At 38.9% G+C, this 18,782-nt stretch overlaps 2 protein-coding genes and 1 pseudogene across 2 annotated transcripts; 1 reads left to right on the forward strand and 2 right to left on the reverse strand.

Moving 5' to 3' along the window:
• Positions 1–7: 7 nt before the first annotated feature.
• Positions 8–4,374, reverse strand: LOC124867417 (14-3-3 protein beta/alpha-1). Its single transcript, XM_047363853.1, has 6 exons — positions 4,218–4,374; positions 2,906–3,207; positions 2,683–2,806; positions 2,161–2,324; positions 1,872–1,967; positions 8–1,792 (listed from the first exon to the last, which is right to left on the reverse strand). The coding sequence occupies exons 2-6, from the start codon at positions 3,197–3,199 to the stop codon at positions 1,736–1,738; spliced, it is 735 nt and encodes a 244-aa protein (XP_047219809.1). The 5' UTR covers positions 3,200–3,207; positions 4,218–4,374; the 3' UTR covers positions 8–1,735.
• An 8,578-nt stretch (positions 4,375–12,952) lies between these two features.
• LOC124866025 lies at positions 12,953–14,184 on the forward strand (annotated as a pseudogene).
• Positions 13,814–18,328, reverse strand: LOC124867426 (small integral membrane protein 4). The gene is made up of 2 exons (XM_047363862.1): positions 18,035–18,328; positions 13,814–14,184 (listed from the first exon to the last, which is right to left on the reverse strand). Exons 1-2 carry the CDS (start codon positions 18,180–18,182, stop codon positions 14,093–14,095), a joined length of 240 nt encoding a protein of 79 aa, XP_047219818.1. The 5' UTR covers positions 18,183–18,328; the 3' UTR covers positions 13,814–14,092.
• Between the last annotated feature and the right edge of the window lie 454 nt (positions 18,329–18,782).

An 18,782-nucleotide genomic window follows, 5' to 3' on the forward strand; every position in this document is an offset into this window, starting at 1 on the left:
TTGCCTCTTATCTTAAACGAAACTTTATTTCACTGAATGGTCTTTGACACTTTCCTATTTCTTACATGTAGAGTGAAACTAGAATGGTTTTAAGATACATAAACACAAAGCTAGAATTACACCAACCATTGTTTATCTCCATTTCATCACTGCTTTTTTAATAGCTATTCTAAATTTTCACAACCACGTGTGTGCACTGGGTAATAAGACTGTTACAGAAGCAAATTTTAGCCATAAGACTTGTCAGTAAAAACAAAGCAAGTAAATACCTGATATACAGACAGGCTTCGTTCCACATTCACTAACTGCATTTTCATCAAGCAAAATAATGGACATAATTTTTTTTATTATTTTTTTCCCCCAACAAAAGATTTCAATTTATTGGAGCATTGTCAGAGTAAACAGACCGCCAGCTATAACGTGGAATGGTGTCTTCAACTACAGTAATGTGGAATGTAGTGGTGATACATGGTATTGTGACACTGAGCTTCTTTTCACCTTCTTAAACCTGATTTTTAGAGGCAATTATTACCACCAGCCATCTTTAACAGCTGAGAGATTCACCTGGATAAAAACTGAGGTCAGGGTTTATTTTATTTTTTTTGTAGTTTAACTCCTTCCATGAGATTTCAAACAAGCAGATGCTGCTACCTAAAATAAAAATGCAGGAGGCTGTAAGAGAAAGCCAGGCACAAAAGCTTTTTTGGAGAAAACAACCGCTTTAAGAGGAATATTTTGCAAGCAGGGTTGATACAGTGTGGCAAGACATTTTCAATTAACATCAATAAAAGGTTACTTTAGGTTTTACATACAGATGATAGTCAATCTTGCAAAATACATGGAACCACATTAACGTATACAATTTTCATTGTACTGAGATCAAGCAGCACCAGAACAGTGAGAAAACTACAATGACAATCTATACTTATTTCAAAAAACAATAAGGAGCACTGCTGTTTTCAAAAAGCCTAATAATGTGGAATGTCTTATGTCTGAACAAATCTATAATGACAATTTAAGGGGTCCCTTAGAACTTTAAAACTGAATTTGTGAACATGATCAAGGAATATTACATCAAGATGTCAGTGTCACAATACAGCCTGCCTCCTTTCTGTATGAGCCCACAGCAGAATTGCAGTTAACTGAATACAGGATCGTACATGTCTGGAAATTCAAACAAAACAAAAACAAAATAACTGTTTTGGGGGTCGTGAAGCAAATGGAAAGCCTACCATCACAGTGTTTGGTGGAAATCAACTGCCAGTTTAATTACCATACAATAAAACCTGTAAATATCATGAGGAATCACAAATAAGTAACAAAAAATGGGATGAAAAATGCACACCAAACTAGCTGGGACAAAGGAAGTTGGAAGGACGATTCGAATTCACAACACCCCCTCCCCCCCAGACAACACACGCACGATTGCTTGCTTCACATTCACTCGCACTTTCACGCTCACTACATACAAACCTATACACGAAGCTGACAAAAACAACAGCAACATGGACTCACTAATCAATACAACATGTTTCCACAAAGTGACTGAATCTGCTAACAACTGAAAATTACCCTGTCACCTCACAGTGAACTGAGAGGGGTAAACTAGTTGGTCAGGAGCAATTCAGGCTGCTTGTCATACAGAAGTGGGAGGGGCTGATGGAGTGGAGGGGGGATGTATATAAGCTGTCTGTGTTTAAGATAAGAGTGTAGGTGGATTAACAGTGCAATTCCATTAGTTTTCCCCGTCTCCGGTTTCTCCCTCATCTGCCTGGTTTTCTGATGTCCACAGCTGGAAAAAGAAAAACATTATAACATTTCATGACGAAAGACATCAAGTAAACACAGGATAAACTAAGTATGGAACTCACAGTCAGGTTGTCCCTTAGTAGTTGCATGATCAGGGTGCTGTCTTTGTAAGAGTCCTCGTTCAAAGTGTCGAGTTCAGCAATTGCTTCATCAAATGCCTAGAAGAGAGAAACAAAAACTTCTACAATCTGGTACTATTCTCCAAAGACAGTAATAGTTGACGTACATTTATTAGTAATTTCTATAGTATCTCCAGATTAAAAATTGATAGCCAATTAGTTTCTAAACATTTTTTATGAAAAAAAAATAACAAGACTTCATGTTGATTGCCTTTAAAGGTTTAGTTCGTACCGTCTTAGCCAGGCTACAGGCCTTGTCCGGGTTGTTGAGGATTTCGTAATAGAAGACTGAGAAGTTGAGGGCCAGCCCGAGCCTAATGGGATGTGTTGGCTGCATCTCCCCCTTGCTAATGTCAAAAGCTTGCTGGTATGCCTGCTGGGAATTCTCCACTGTATCTATATTGGCAGAAAAATGACAAAATGATTCAAAATTCACAAATTTTGAAGTCGACTTTGAATTTGGCCACATGTGGGCAGTGGAATAAGCAAAGAAAATGAGCACAGCACTGTTAAATTGTTTACAGAAAAATGGCAAGCCTTGTAATTAACAAGTAACTGCATTTTGTAGAATAAAAAGTTTTAAGATTCCATTTAGAAAACAAGCCCTTTTTCAGTTTACATTAAAGGCAATTGCTTACCTGAAAAAGGCTTTTAAGCATCAGAATTTTGATATTAAACATTTCAATCTTTCAAATCCCTATTTAAGTCAATTTAAATGTTGTAATGCATAGCAATGTAAAAATAATGTATTCACCCTTCTTAGTTTCCCCAGATGCAACCTCAGAAAGGTATCTATAATAGTCGCCTTTCATCTTCAGGTAGAACACCTTGCTCTCGGCAGCAGATGCATTGGCAATGAGAAAGTTGTCCAGTAGCCCCTGAAATCAAAAGATGAGATTACCAGTTTAGTAACATCTCCTTAAATACAAAAAAGGTCACAACTGTCACAAGTGTACCAATGAAGAGCAAACCCTTACAAGCACATCATGGCAGATTTCTTGCAGTTCAGCTTCTATCTTCTCCCGGTATTCACGTGCCATCTGCTGTTTTTTGTCATTACCCTCAGTCTTCTGCTCGATGCTGGAAATTACACGCCAGGATGAGCGACGTGCCCCAACCACATTCTTGTAGGCCACAGAGAGAAGGTTACGCTCCTCATTCGACAACTCTGCACCCTGCTCTGTCACCGACTTCATGGCTGCAGCCATGTCATCATAGCGCTCAGCCTGCTCAGCAAGCTTAGCCTTCTGTACCAGGTCGTTCTTATCCATTTTCTAGACTGGAGGGGGAAAATAAACAAATATTAGAGCTTGATATGTTAACAGTACACATGCTTATTCACGTTTTAAGGTGGATAGTTAACCTTTTAGCTTAAATGAACATGGTTCACCAAATCTTTGAAGGAAACTATAAGGTTTTAAAGAAATTGGGTACACATTTAAACTGAGCTCCTTCTCAAGTGGGTCAATCATACACATCACTAGCTAAGGTTTAGCTGTTAGCTCGTTGATAGCGCCCCTCAATCTCGTCTCTTCTCTTGCATCCCTAACCTTCTCCGTACTCAGTCGTCAACACACACAGGTGTACGATTCTTAAATTTAACAGTCACGGCTGTTTTACTGGATAAATATACTTTGATGTAATCCTCAATCTACAAAACCAACCACAGCTTTCCCGGGTCAGCTTTTAATGCCCTCCCCTGAGGTTGCTAGTAGCGTTAGCGTGCTGTCGTATTTAGCGACTTATTTTTAACGCCCTATAGATAAAAACACCTGGACTGATTTATAATTTCTATTACATTACATCTAAGGGTGTGTCCTGGGTTGAACACAGAACGCGGAGAGGTGCTAATCTGTCGTGATAACGCAAAGCGAATGGAGAAGCTAACTGCTAGCTACGGTCGTCTGAGTGCCGCTGTCTGTCGCTAGGCCAGTAAAGAAAATGTTAACGGCCACGTTAAATTATTTAAACAAGAATGAGACAGCGACGATTCTTTTTAGGGAGTTCCTTAGCCAGACAAGGAAATTTGTGGCATTTCGGTAAGCTGCCTGTGCGTTTTAGCGTATTTTCCACAGCTGTACCGAGGCCCGCCCAGGCTGCCGAGCCTGTCAGAACAAAGTGTCATGGAATCCGAGCGTCGGTTAGCAGCTAACCTAGCCTCTTGGTTATGATGGCTTCTCAACAGGATTCAGCCGCACACGATGAAAAACAGCTCTTCTCCCGCCGAATTACCAATGAAAAGGTAGTACTATCATGCGATATACAGACGCGCGAGGTTATTACACTTACAAAATTGGTGACTGTTAATCCTGCTTTTTCTGTCGGTTTTTTCTCTCTCTGTACGATTCTGCCTCCGTCCTCCGTCTCGCTCAGCGTTCAGGGCAGTACCACTTCCGCTACACTGGCACTTCTGTTTCCTCCTTTCTCACCACACATCTGCCTTACGTAATGCAGGAGCTGCTTTTCTGCTGAAGATCAAACACATGTACGAAGCCGAGATTAACCTGTTACTTTATCACAACACATATTAACTTCTATGGCGATATGTTTTAATGTTTCCATACTAATTATGTAATCTGTTAAAGCTTTATAGACCACGTGTTAGGAGGCTGCTAATTTCCAGCCTCAAAGTGTCATTGCAGCGTTTTTCAAGTTTTTTTTTTTTTTTTTTTTTTTTGGCGTTTGTTGCATTTTTTCTGAATATTGAATTTTGATGTTAAACGTGACATCAATAAAGTTGCCATATAAAGGTGGATTTCATCAAATTTGAATATAAACATTGATTTATTTAAGTTTTCAACACAAAAAGTGAAACTCATAGATTCATTACACAGTGTAATCTCAGTTAATTTTGATGGTTATGGTTTACAGCTAATGAAAACCCCGAATTATAAGAAAATACCAATGTGATACCAATAATAAATAAACTGTTTTAATATAAAAATATGTTATGCTATGCCTGGATTACATTAACGTCTTGTTGCTGCTTATTGTTCTAGATAGTACTAGAAATAGTTGAAGACATCAAATAAGCTTACATTTCAGTCTTGTTTTGCTTTATTGTGGGCTTACTGGAGAAACAACCTGAATGTTTAAAAATTCTGCAACAATAATAAGTCTATGTGTTGTATAAATGTTTTAGGCTATTTCTAGAAACTGGTATTGACGTGGTAAGCAAAACAAGGTACATTTTCAATGTACTTTGGAAAGACTGCTGATTTGAGTGTTTTCCAGCTGACAGGCATTGACTCCACAAGAAGAGGTTAGCCACATAAGGTCTTTGCAAAAGAAGCTGTCTGTTTCCAGACTGCTATATACAAGCATACTAGTGGGAAGTTGAGTTGAGTGGAAGGAAAAACTGCAGTAGAAAAAGATGCAGTGGAACCAACTACTTTGAGACAATTATAAAGCAAAGCCAATTTAAGAGTTTGGGGAAGATTCACAAAATGTGGACTGTGGTTGGAGTGCTTCAAGAGCCACTACACACAGATGTATCCAAGAGGTGGACTACAGCTCTCACATTATTGGTATTAAGCCACTCCTTAACCAGAGATAATGTCAGAGGCGTCCCGTTTGGGATAAGGTAGATAAGGACTATACTGTTGCTCAGTGGACCAAAGTACTTTTTTCAAATGAGGAAGAGTCTGGAAGAAGATTGGACAGGCACAAAATCCAAGTTTCAGTATGAGGTTTCTACTCAGTGATGATTTTGAGCACATATGTTGTTGATGCCAATATTTTGAAGATAATAAAAACATAAATAATTGTATAATAAAATTATACAATATTTTATAAATATATACTGTCAGCTGAATTTAGCAACTAAAACAAAGGTTTTCTAAATGCTTCTGTTTTGGTGCCATAAAAAAACAATAGTGCAAACTTTGGATCCCAATCTAGTGTTGAAGTGTACAAACATTTAAGCAAAGTAAAATAATGCATAATACAAACCCTCAACTATTGAAATACTGCAGGAATCAGTTTCATATGCAAATATCCACATATGGTCTCTCTTGGATTTCACAGACGTTGACCTGCATGTCAATCTTGTAAATACCTATCCATAATAGTCTATTTTTAATTATATTTTTCAATAATTCAGTCTTAAAAGATCCATTAACAATGATATTAATCATCCATTCAATTTTTGTCTTTTACAGGGTAGACAGGGTTTATGAACAACCAATGCTTTATATCCTGAACTCTAAGTTTGGCCCTAAAAGTGTGAATTTGTGTTTTAATATCAGAAAATGATGATCATGAAACTGAAAGTTTAAAATATATTTATATTCAAAAAATATGAATCAATTGTACATAATATTTCAGACTTAAAACCTTGGAAACAACTTCATTATAAATCCAGAACTGTTGGCTGTGTTTAACAAATCAAGGTAATATCTTTGCAGTCATCAAAATTGAATGATAAATTAAATATGGCACAAAACGACCACATCCTTGATGTAGCGTCTTCCTTACTTAACTTCAAGTCTATAAGTGCCAGAGCTGAGGAGCTGTGAAGCTAAACTGCATCCAAACAATGTTTGCCAACTTGACTTTTTTTATGTCCGTTTTTTTTTCATTATTTTATTAAATTGCGAGGGAATCCAGTATTCTTTACAGACAGAAAGTCTTGCTTAGATTTCTTCTATTTACATTTGTTAAAACCAAGTTTTACTGCTAATCCCAATAGAAGGTCAGTTGAGCATTGATATCAAAGCTTCTAATTTTCTTCTTTTTATACCTGGTCTTTCTTTTATGTTTTTTTTAGCATTGTTTGTGCCGTATTATCACACAGATAGGAATCCATAAAATACTTTATAAAGTGGCACTATTTGAAATCTTCACCTCTTCAATCGTTCTAGTAGTTCTTCTGTAAGAACTAAAGCTGTGAATAAATTGCCCAATGCTTTCAAGAACACACATACTTTGCTTCTGTTTGAATGTTTTTTCCTGCTTTATTTTGAATTTCATGTGTCAGTTACTGAAGCTGACCAATCAGAGCAGGGCAGGTTTTTTGGGGGGAAATGGTTATGTTTCTCACTCTGGCAGAAGAAAACATACACATACGGATGTGTGTGGTTGACGATAAATAGCAAATTTCAAATACTTCCTCGGAGTACAGTACAGACCAAAAGTTTGGACACACCTTCTCATTCAAAGAGTTTTCTTTATTTTCATGACTATGAATATTGTAGCTTCACACTGAAGGCATCAAAACTATGAATTAACACATGTGGAATTATATACTGAACAAAAAAGTGTGAAACAACTGAAAATATGTCTTATATTCTAGGTTCTTCAAAGTATCCACCTTTTGCTTTGATTACTGCTCCGCACACTCTTGGCATTCTGTTGATGAGCTTCAAGAGGTCACCTGAAATGGTTTTCCAACAGTCTTGAAGGAGTTCCCAGAGATGCTTAGCACTTGTTGGCCCTTTTGCCTTCACTCTGCGGTCCAGTTCACCCCAAACCATCTCGATTGGGTTCAGGTCCGGTGACTGAGGAGGCCAGGTCATCTGGCGCAGCACCCCATCACTCTCCTTCTTGGTCAAATAGCCCTTACACAGCCTGGAGGTGTGTTTGGGATCATTGTCCTGTTGAAAAATAATTGATGGTCCAACTAAACGCAAACCGGATGGAATAGCATGCCGCTGCAAGATGCTGTGGTAGCCATGCTGGTTCAGTATGCCTTCAATTTTGAATAAATCCCCAACAGTGTCACCAGCAAAGCACACCCACACCATCACACCTCCTCCTCCATGCTTCACGGTGGGAACCAGGCATGTAGAGTCCATCTGTTCACCTCTTCTGCACCACACAAAGACACGGTGGTTGGAACCAAAGATCTCAAACTTGGACTCATCAGACCAAAGCACAGATTTCCACTGGTCTAATGGCCATTCCTTGTGTTCTTTAGCCCAAACAAGTCTCTTCTGCTTGTTGCCTGTCCTCAGCAGTGGTTTCCTAGCAGCTATTTTACCATGAAGGCCTGATTCACACAGTCTCCTCTTAACAGTTGTTCTAGAGATGTGTCTGCTGCTAGAACTCTGTGTGGCATTGACCTGTTCTCTAATCTGAGCTGCTGTTGACCTGCGATTTCTGAGGCTGGTGACTCGGATGAACTTATCGTCCGCAGCAGAGGTGACTCTTGGTCTTCCTTTCCTGGGGTGGTCCTCATGTGAGCCAGTTTCTTTGTAGCGCTTGATGGTTTTTGCGACTGCACTTGGAGACACTTTCAAAGTTTTCCCAATTGTTCAGAATGAGTGACCTTCATTTCGTAAAGTAATGATGGCCACTCGTTTTTCTTTACTTAGCTGCTTTTTTCTTGCCATATTACAAATTCTAACAGTCTATTCAGTAGGACTATCAGCAGTGTACTGTATCCACCTCCTGCACAACACAACTGATGGTCCCAACCCCATTTAAAAGGCTTGAAATCCAACTTATTAAACCTGACAGGGGACACCTGTGAAGTGAAAACCATTTCAGGTGACTACCTCTTGAAGCTCATCAACAGAATGCCAAGAGTGTGCGGAGCAGTAATCAAAGCAAAAGGTGGCTACTTTGAAGAACCTAGAATATAAGACATATTTTCAGTTGTTTCACACTTTTTTGTTCAGTATATAATTCCACATGTGTTAATTCATAGTTTTGATGCCTTCAGTGTGAAGCTACAATATTCATAGTCATGAAAATAAAGAAAACTCTTTGAATGAGAAGGTGTGTCCAAACTTTTGGTCTGTACTATATATGTTTGACCTGATTTAATAAGTAGAATAGGATCACTCATCCAAGTCTGTACTGTATGTACCTGGTTAAAATTCCTCTAAATGTAAACCACAATAGAACCAATCTGTGAATAGGCAAATACTTTTTATAAGTATATTTGTGGATATATAAAGCTTCCCATTTCGCTTCATGTTTATCAGTGTCCATGCAAAGCAGGCTTTAACTTTCCCCATCACGTTTACACCACAACTGCCAAAAGTCTCATTGTCAACATTTAAGTACAAATAGTTTTGTGCAACAAAGTCTAATACTGCAGAACATTTTTTTAAAAGCATTAACCAAAACACAATTCCAGTTGAAGGGATTTTTTTAATTTCATCTTTATTTATGCAGATGAATCTCAATGAGATTCCAATTCACTCAAATGTTGTGAATTAAACTTTAGCAAGCTGAAAAAGCCATTGTATGATCATATTTAGAAACATTGAGATGTGAAAGTATTAAAAAAAAAGCCATAAAGAATTTTCTCAAAAAAAAAAAAAAAACATTTTAGCATTTAGCTAATATAAATAATTTAGCTAATCCTAACTCAATAAACAGGAAAAGTTTAATCTGATTCAATTTCAGATTGTGAGATTTCAGACTGTGAGAAAAACATGGTTATATATTCAGTGTATGTTAATACTTAGTTTTAACTGGATGTTTTCATGCAAGTCTGCATAAATCAAATCAATAACTAATAAATAACATTAGTATAACATTATTAGGCAGTGTTATATTTTAGCAGGGGTAGTAATAATTGTTGCTCTCCCGTTTTAAATAATAAAAAATAAACATAGACATTTTAGTTTATATTTTTGTGTTGAAACAGTGCAAACACAGTATTTTTACCGAATGTTAACATACAGAGAACCTCCTACCAACCCATGCCTAGTCACTCCACATTTTACCCATCTCAGATTCAGATTTTATTTGTTCTAAAGAGTTAAAAAGTCAGTTTCCTTTACTTACTCAGTAATAGCAGCTTAATGAAAAGTGGACGGAAAAGTTTTCCTGCTCACATGCACACAGCTGAAGAGGCAGAGCCCTCTTCTCTGACAACCGAGCATCCAAGGATTTTAATCTTTGTATTGATTATCCTCTCTGCAAGGCTTATATCTGCTAAGAAAGATGAATCCATGGAAGCAAGGAAATCTTCGGTAAGTATCTTCCAGTGTTTGTGTACCGTTGGAATAAGTAGATGCGTATAATGGTCTGGGTTGTGAAGAAAACGAGCAGAGAAGCACTTTTATTTTTCTCAAGACTGAGATTGTGAACATTCCTGATGACAGCCTCCAACACGACTCGGACCCAGACCTGGCAGTAGCTCAGGAAGCCAGCGGTAACTTTTATTCAAAACATTTTTTCAATTTGAAAACTGTTGAAAGTCTTATTATGCAACCCTTGAATAGGCGTTTTCCACTTTTTTGACCTTGGATCATATTATGTGATAAAAGACTTGATTATGTGACCCCTTCAGAACTAACTGCAAACAGCAAAGTCCAACCGGTGAGACCATTGAACTGGGCTGTTCATTAGTCAGTCTGTGCCTGTATAATCTAAAGAACAGATGTGACCTTTTTCAGAGCTGCCAACATGTCTGATGTGTGTCTGCCTGAGCGAATCCGTTAACTGATCTGACTGCTGTGCCATCTCTGTCGAAAGTAACTGTGTACCTCTATGTACGTTTCAACAAAATCTGAAAAATAAGCAAATGAGACTTTGCTGACATGGTTAAAATGTAAATAAATGCTGTTCCTTGCAAAAGCATTCCTACCCAATGAGCTGTTTCACCTTTTGGCAAATTGGAACCAAAAACTTTAATGTATTTTAATTAAATTTTATGTGATAGAACAACTGTAGTAGTGCACAACTGAAAGTAGGAAGGAGGAAAATGGCTTTCAGTTTTTGAAAAATGTTTAATATGTATTTAGCCTAAATGATTCAATCCTTTGTTGAACCACCTGTGCTGTACAGGTCCTTCTCAAAATATTAGCATATTGTGATAAAGTTCATTATTTTCCATAATGTCATGATGAAAATTTAACATTCATATATTTTAGATTCATTGCACACTAACTGAAATATTTCAGGTCTTTTATTGTCTTAATACGGATGATTTTGGCATACAGCTCATGAAAACCCAAAATTCCAATCTCACAAAATTAGCATATTTCATCAGACCAATAAAAGAAAAGTGTTTTTAATACAAAAAACGTCAACCTTCAAATAATCATGTACAGTTATGCACTCAATACTTGGTCGGGAATCCTTTTGCAGAAATGACTGCTTCAATGCGGCGTGGCATGGAGGCAATCAGCCTGTGGCACTGCTGAGGTCTTATGGAGACCCAGGATGCTTCGATAGCGACCTTTAGCTCATCCAGAGTGTTGGGTCTTGAGTCTCTCAACGTTCTCTTTACAATATCCCACAGATTCTCTATGGGGTTCAGGTCAGGAGAGTTGGCAGGCCAATTGAGCACAGTGATACCATGGTCAGTAAACCATTTACCAATGGTTTTGGCACTGTGAGCAGGTGCCAGGTCATGCTGAAAAATGACATCTTCATCTCCATAAAGCTTTTCAGCAGATGGAAGCATGAAGTGCTCCAAAATCTCCTGATAGCTAGCTGCATTGACCCTGCCCTTGATAAAACACAGTGGACCAACACCAGCAGCTGACACGGCACCCCAGACCATCACTGACTGTGGGTACTTGACACTGGACTTCTGGCATTTTGGCATTTCCTTCTCCCCAGTCTTCCTCCAGACTCTGGCACCTTGATTTCCGAATGACATGCAGAATTTGCTTTCATCCGAAAAACGTACTTTGGACCACTGAGCAACAGTCCAGTGCTGCTTCTCTGTAGCCCAGGTCAGGCGCTTCTGCCGCTGTTTCTGGTTCAAAAGTGGCTTGACCTGGGGAATGCGGCACCTGTAGCCCATTTCCTGCACACGCCTGTGCACGGTGGCTCTGGATGTTTCTACTCCAGACTCAGTCCACTGCTTCCGCAGGTCCCCCAAGGTCTGGAATCGGCCCTTCTCCACAATCTTCCTCAGGGTCCGGTCACCTCTTCTCGTTGTGCAGCGTTTTCTGCCACACTTTTTCCTTCCCACAGACTTCCCACTGAGGTGCCTTGATACAGCACTCTGGGAACAGCCTATTCGTTCAGAAATTTCTTTCTGTGTCTTACCCTCTTGCTTGAGGGTGTCAATAGTGGCCTTCTGGACAGCAGTCAGGTCGGCAGTCTTACCCATGATTGGGGTTTTGAGTGATGAACCAGGCTGGGAGTTTTAAAGGCCTCAGGAATCTTTTGCAGGTGTTTAGAGTTAACTCGTTGATTCAGATGATTAGGTTCATAGCTCGTTTAGAGACCCTTTTAATGATATGCTAATTTTGTGAGATAGGAATTTTGGGTTTTCATGAGCTGTATGCCAAAATCATCCGTATTAAGACAATAAAAGACCTGAAATATTTCAGTTAGTGTGCAATGAATCTAAAATATATGAATGTTAAATTTTCATCATGACATTATGGAAAATAATGAACTTTATCACAATATGCTAATATTTTGAGAAGGACCTGTAATTACTGCTGAAACATTTTGGGGTGCATTTCAACCAGCTTTGCACTGACATTTTTGTCGATTCTCCTTTTGCAAAAAAGTCTTAAAGACTTGCCAAGGATTTTCAGTTAAATTTAGGTCTGCACTTTGACTGGGTCATTCTAACACAAGAAAATGCTCTGATTAAAACTCTTCCATTGCTGTGTGATTGGGGCATTTTGCGGCTGGAGATAAACCCCTACCTTAGTCGCAAGTGTTTTGTAGCCTCTAGGTTTTCTTCCGCAATTGCCCTGTATTTGGCTCAATCCACGTTACCATCAACTCTCACCAGTTTCCTTGTCCCAACTGAAGAAAAGCATCTCCAGCATGATGCTGTCACCATCATGTTTCATATGGCAATAGTATGTTGACCTTGGCTTGCAGCGTTAGTTTTCTGCACACTTATCATTTTGCAAGTAGCCCAAAAAGTTACATTTTGGTCTCATCTGACCAGAGCTCCTCTTTCCACACATTTACTGTGTCATGCCTACAAGGCTTGTGGCAAACCCACCTAAGCTGTGGATCCCTGCAGTTACTATGGGACTCTTGTTAATGTCCAAGTCTCTTTTATTCCCAATTCTCAATCATGCAATACCTTCTGTTGGTTTGTTCCATAAAATGCTAATACACTATATTAAAGTTGTCACTGTAGCATGACAAAATGTGAAAAAGTTCAATAGCTATGAATACTTCAGCAAGGTACTGTAGTAGGATAAAATTGTAAAAATACTTTTTGTATTCATCACCAAACTTTACTTTAATTTTCAGCAACTCTCCAAAGAATTGACCTGACTGGGAATCTCATTGCTGAGATTCAGGAGCTCAATCTAACAGAAAACCTGCTGACCAGACTTGCTCACTAGTTTCTTTCAATGCGAATTCAAATAGGCTAAAAGCGCAGGGGGTAAAGACAAATGCTTTTAAAGTGAGTTAACAATTTAATCCTGTAATCTTCATTTTTAAGAAAAGAATGAGCTTTGAGCATCTAAACTGTCCTTACATTGTTGCAGAAGCTTACCAGTCTTGCATACCTTTACCTTGGAGATAATGAACTGACAGCAGTGCCCCAACTTCCAGAGTCCCTTCAAGTTGTGCACCTGCATGTAAGTTCTTCTGCAGTTTCTTTTTTTTTTTAAATCAAAGAGAAGGGATGTCTACACAACATCCCAATATTGTGCTTTTTTATTGTTTTCCTACAGAACAACAAGATCTCGACTATTACAGACAAACATTCTGCAAAGGCAGCACCAGCTACTACATACAGTCCAACCTGGACCAGGTGAGGCTGGATGGGAACCCCATCAAGCTGTCGGAATACCCCAACACCTTCATCTGGTCTGCAGTCTCTTCTTCTTGGCTGGTACAACTGAAGAATAACAATGCATGCATTTCATTGCTTGTACTGAATAAGCGAGGGATAAAGATGGAATGAGGTGGATTTTTGTACAGTCAATAAATCAACCATACAATGTCTCACTTCCTGTACTGAAATTATTAGCACAGAATCCTTTAAATAATAGATATAAAATGTTTTTTTTATTGATGTTACTTTGGTAGTATTCGTTGACACTTAAATCAGCCTTGATCTCATACATACAGCATTGTAACACCAAGTTTAACTATGGTTGTTTGACTCATATTTACAGGATAAAACCTGCAAGCTGGAAGGGATTTCTCCATTGTCTTTTTGTCCTAATGGTCTCTATGATTGTAATTCAGTTGTTAAAAACTATTGAGGGAGTTCGTGTCCAACAGTGTCTCCTCAGGAGACTGTTGTAAAGTCTGACCATCATTCACTTGTCTCCGGGTTGATCGAGCACTAGGAGACCTTCTACCATCTTCTGCTGGTACTGCCGCTCTGACTTCTTCCTTCTGTAGACGTCATCTGTTAAAAAAAAAACCCAAAGATACAAGGAATGAAGTGCGGTTCTGTTAAGGATGCAGTAAAAGAATTAGGTGGCTGATATTTGGCACCTATATGAACAACAGACTATCTTCCCAGGGTGTTTAATGTGGAACAGCAGGAAAAGAACAGGTGTTACTATTCATTAGCAATGGCTGTGTTCCACGTAGGTGACCCAGCAAATGCGTTGTTTGAAAGTGGACGAGGCTGTGCAGCACAATGTGGTCAGTCACTGCAAAAAAAGCATGTGTAATGTCATATTTGCAATATTCAACTGGCTTTCTGGTACTTTTTACATTAATTAACCCGGATGTTTGATAGAATGCAATCATTCAAAAACAACTTGTACTTTTCCTGACACAACCTTCTTATCCAACGCAACAATGGCAGTTTTACAACCACTAAAACCTGAGGAATGAAAAAGGAGTCTGTTTTTTAGAGACAACATTCCTCTCTATCCGGAAGAGGGTCAGAGTAAGAAAGGGTCAAATATTTTGTTTTTTTTCCCTTCTTTAATCAGCAGTGGATTTTGAATCAATTCAGTTTCCTCAAACTGCACAAGTAGGCACATCTGAAAAAAGGGAAAATGCTTAAGCAATAACAGAGGCAAACCATTGCTTTTCATCTATTCATTTCTTCAGTTCTCCCAGGCATAGGTGCAATCACAGGTGCAACCCCCCTCCCCCCCAAAACAACTATTAAAATACTATTTTTGAAATACTTTATATACTAGAGTGGTAACAGAATACACCACCAAGTCACATACAAGTTAAGTTAAAGAATCAAACCATACATGAACAATATTTAATACAATTTGTTGCATGTTTGTTCTGTTCAGACACAATCTATATATGTTGCACATCAGACACCCAGAATAATATTTGTCTCAGCTGTCACGATTAGTCTATTAATCATTTTTGGTAAGCGAAGCAAAAATTAAGCTGCACATAAAAAGGTGAGGGACGTACACTTCAGTGCATAAATAAGGATAATCTTGTAATCTCCTAATTTTTTAAGCTGAATTCAAAACTACTACCTCAAGGGGCCTGCAGCAGATTTATTTGCTGAATTAAACTTCCTGGTTTAAATTCTTGATATATAATGAATGCATTTTAAGCTGCTATAAAGACATAGTTGCACAAACTTGCACCCCTTGTACTTTTTCAAATTTGGTCACAACACCAGAATGTATTCTAAATGTTATTCAAACAAAAAGTAATGCATAACTGCAATAATAGAAAGGACATGTGGTTTCAAAATGTATTCCAAATGAACATCGGAACAGTTGTGAGCACATATAATCAGCCCCATTTAATCTAATCCCCCTAAATAAAATCCAGTGCAATCAAACAGCTTCAGAATCACACAATTACTAAATAGAGTCCTCCTGGGTGTAATTTAATCCCAGTATACAGGTCCTTCTCAAAAAATTTGCATATTGTGATAAAGTTCATTATTTTCTATAATGTAATGATGAAAATTTAACATTCATATATTTTAGATTCATTGCACACTAACTGAAATATTTCAGGTTTTTTATTGTCTTAATACGGATGATTTTGGCATACAGCTCATGAAAACCCAAAATTCCTATCTCACAAAATTAGCATATTTCATCCGACCAGTAAAAGAAAAGTGTTTTTAATACAAAAAACGTCAACCTTCAAATGTACAGTTATGCACTCAATACTTGGTCGGGAATCCTTTTGCAGAAATGACTGCTTCAATGCGGCGTGGCATGGAGGCAATCAGCCTGTGGCACTGCTGAGGTCTTATGGAGGCCCAGGATGCTTCGATAGCGGCCTTTAGCTCATCCAGAGTGTTGGGTCTTGAGTCTCTCAACGTTCTCTTCACAATATCCCACGGATTCTCTATGGGGTTCAGGTCAGGAGAGTTGGCAGGCCAATTGAGCACAGTGATACCATGGTCAGTAAACCATTTACCAGTGGTTTTGGCACTGTGAGCAGGTGCCAGGTCGTGCTGAAAAATGAAATCTTCATCTCCATAAATCTTTTCAGCAGATGGAAGCATGAAGTGCTCCAAAATCTCCTGATAGCTAGCTGCATTGACCCTGCCCTTGATAAAACACAGTGGACCAACACCAGCAGCTGACACGGCACCCCAGACCATCACTGACTGTGGGTACTTGACACTGGACTTCTGGCATTTTGGCATTTCCTTCTCCCCAGTCTTCCTCCAGACTCTGGCACCTTGATTTCCGAATGACATGCAGAATTTGCTTTCATCCGAAAAAAGTACTTTGGACCACTGAGCAACAGTCCAGTGCTGCTTCTCTGTAGCCCAGGTCAGGCGCTTCTGCTGCTGTTTCTGGTTCAAAAGTGGCTTGACCTGGGGAATGCGGCACCTGTAGCCCATTTCCTGCACACGCCTGTGCACGGTGGCTCTGGATGTTTCTACTCCAGACTCAGTCCACTGCTTCTGCAGGTCCCCCAAGGTCTGGAATCGGCCCTTCTCCACAATCTTCCTCAGGGTCCGGTCACCTCTTCTCGTTGTGCAGCGTTTTCTGCCACACTTTTTCCTTCCCACAGACTTCCCACTGAGGTGCCTTGATACAGCACTCTGGGAACAGCCTATTCATTCAGAAATTTCTTTTTGTGTCTTACCCTCTTGCTTGAGGGTGTCAATAGTGGCCTTCTGGACAGCAGTCAGGTCGGCAGTCTTACCCATGATTGGGGTTTTGAGTGATGAACCAGGCTGGGAGTTTTAAAGGCCTCAGGAATCTTTTGCAGGTTTTTAGAGTTAACTCGTTGATTCAGATGATTAGGTTCATAGCTCGTTTAGAGACCCTTTTAATGATATGCTAATTTTGTGAGATAGGAATTTTGGGTTTTCATGAGCTGTATGCCAAAATCATCCGTATTAAGACAATAAAATACCTGAAATATTTCAGTTAGTGTGCAATGAATCTAAAATATATGAATGTTAAATTTTCATCATGACATTATGGAAAATAATGAACTTTATCACAATATGCTAATTTTTTGAGAAGGACCTGTAAATGCATCTGTTCTGTGAAGGTCTCGGATGTTTAGTGAACAAGTAGTATCATAAACACCAAGGAACTCATCAGACAAATAAGGGACACATTTATGGAGAGGTTTAAAGAAAGGTTAGGTTCTAAAAACAACGTCCCAACATTTTAATATCTCAAAAAGCACGGTTCAGTCCACTAACTGAAAATGGAAAGGGTATGGCACAACCACAAATGCACTAAATACAGCTGTCCAACTAAACTGACCGGTAAAAAGATAGCATTAATTAGTTAGGCAACCAAGAGATCAAGAGTACCTCTGGAGGAGTTGCAGAGATCAACAGCTCAGGAGAAGCAGGATAACTATTTGTCATACACTTCAACTAGCAAGCAATTGTTGAAAGAAATCCACTTTAACATTAAAGACATGTAAGCGAACCCAAAACATGTGGAAGAAGTTGTTAGAGTGACTCAGTCAAAGTCCAGACCTAAATCCAATTCAGAATTTCTTGGCAAGGCACCAGGATTGAGATCCAATGGTTTTGCACACAAAATACAGATAACATGCATTTAGCCTTGTGGTTGTAATGTCAATGTATGGACAAGTTCAAGGGGTATAGATACTTCTGCAGTCACAGCAATATTGTGGGTACAGTAAACAATGCTTAACCAATCACGTGTTAAAATAAGACGCTTTTATTTTTGGTGAATATCTGTAACATCGCATGTGAGCCAAAAAGTGTCATTTATTGAAATCAGAATGGCTTTTGAACTGCCAATGCTAACACATGCTAACTTCCCACCACAGATTAGACGTTGGCTTTGTGCGTTTACACTTACAGAAAGTTTCTGGTCCTATCCGCACGTTGATCATAATCCACTCCATGACCCCTCCAATGCAGAAAAAGATAGGCAGGAACCTGTACGCCCCCAGTTGGTGTTTCCCAGGGACAAGACACAGCAAGCCTTTTATGGTTTTACCAAACATCTCGGCTATAAAGATGTGTTTCTCTTTCCAAACAATCTATTACCGCGTTGTCATTAGAACGGTTCAAAACGAAGCAGCAACGAAAACTACCTTTATTACGTCCTTTACAGACGTTATAAGAGCAACGACGGGGTGCGCCCATTTTAGGGCAACGGGTCAGACAAGACGGGCGGGGTGTGTTACAAGCTCCGGACATTTCCAAGTGGGTATCTCTGCAGACGATGGCGTTTAAAACGAACGCACCATAGAGAAGTTCGTAACATCCGGGTATGCCGCGTATATGAACGGATTTACGTCTCACTAATCTAAATGTAGTCATGCGTCAAGGTCATACACAGTCTTTCTGAACAAAAGGTAGTGAAATAAATTGGTTTTAAAAACATCTTTGCTTAAAGAATTCTTTAAAAAAAAGCTTAATATTATAGCTAATCATTTATAGGTGATTCGAATACAATCGAAAACCAAATTCCTTTCAGTAATTCAGTTTAAAAACTAGATATATTATTTTATTCATTTTAGGTGTGGTAGCACAAAGCACATTTAACATTCTAAGCAGATTCACTCAAAAGTCGTGGACTGCACCAGGAGCTTCAAGAGCCA

The sequence above is a fragment of the Girardinichthys multiradiatus genome, chromosome 1, assembly GCF_021462225.1.
Source record: "Girardinichthys multiradiatus isolate DD_20200921_A chromosome 1, DD_fGirMul_XY1, whole genome shotgun sequence".
Classification (NCBI taxonomy): domain Eukaryota; kingdom Metazoa; phylum Chordata; class Actinopteri; order Cyprinodontiformes; family Goodeidae; genus Girardinichthys; species Girardinichthys multiradiatus.

Excerpts from the sequence above, each read along its gene's own strand:
- LOC124867417 (XM_047363853.1), bottom strand. The coding sequence starts at position 3,199 with ATGGATAAGAACGACCTGGTACAGAAGGCTAAGCTTGCTGAGCAGGCT. Across the intron at positions 2,807-2,905 it reads AAATCTGCCATGATGTGCTT|GGGCTACTGGACAACTTTCT; the intron begins GTAAGGGTTTGC and ends TTTTGATTTCAG. Across the intron at positions 1,793-1,871 it reads TACTAAGGGACAACCTGACT|CTGTGGACATCAGAAAACCA; the intron begins GTGAGTTCCATA and ends TTCTTTTTCCAG.
- LOC124867426 (XM_047363862.1), bottom strand. The coding sequence starts at position 18,182 with ATGTTTGGTAAAACCATAAAAGGCTTGCTGTGTCTTGTCCCTGGGAAA. Across the intron at positions 14,185-18,034 it reads GATAGGACCAGAAACTTTCT|ATGACGTCTACAGAAGGAAG; the intron begins GTAAGTGTAAAC and ends TTTTTTTAACAG.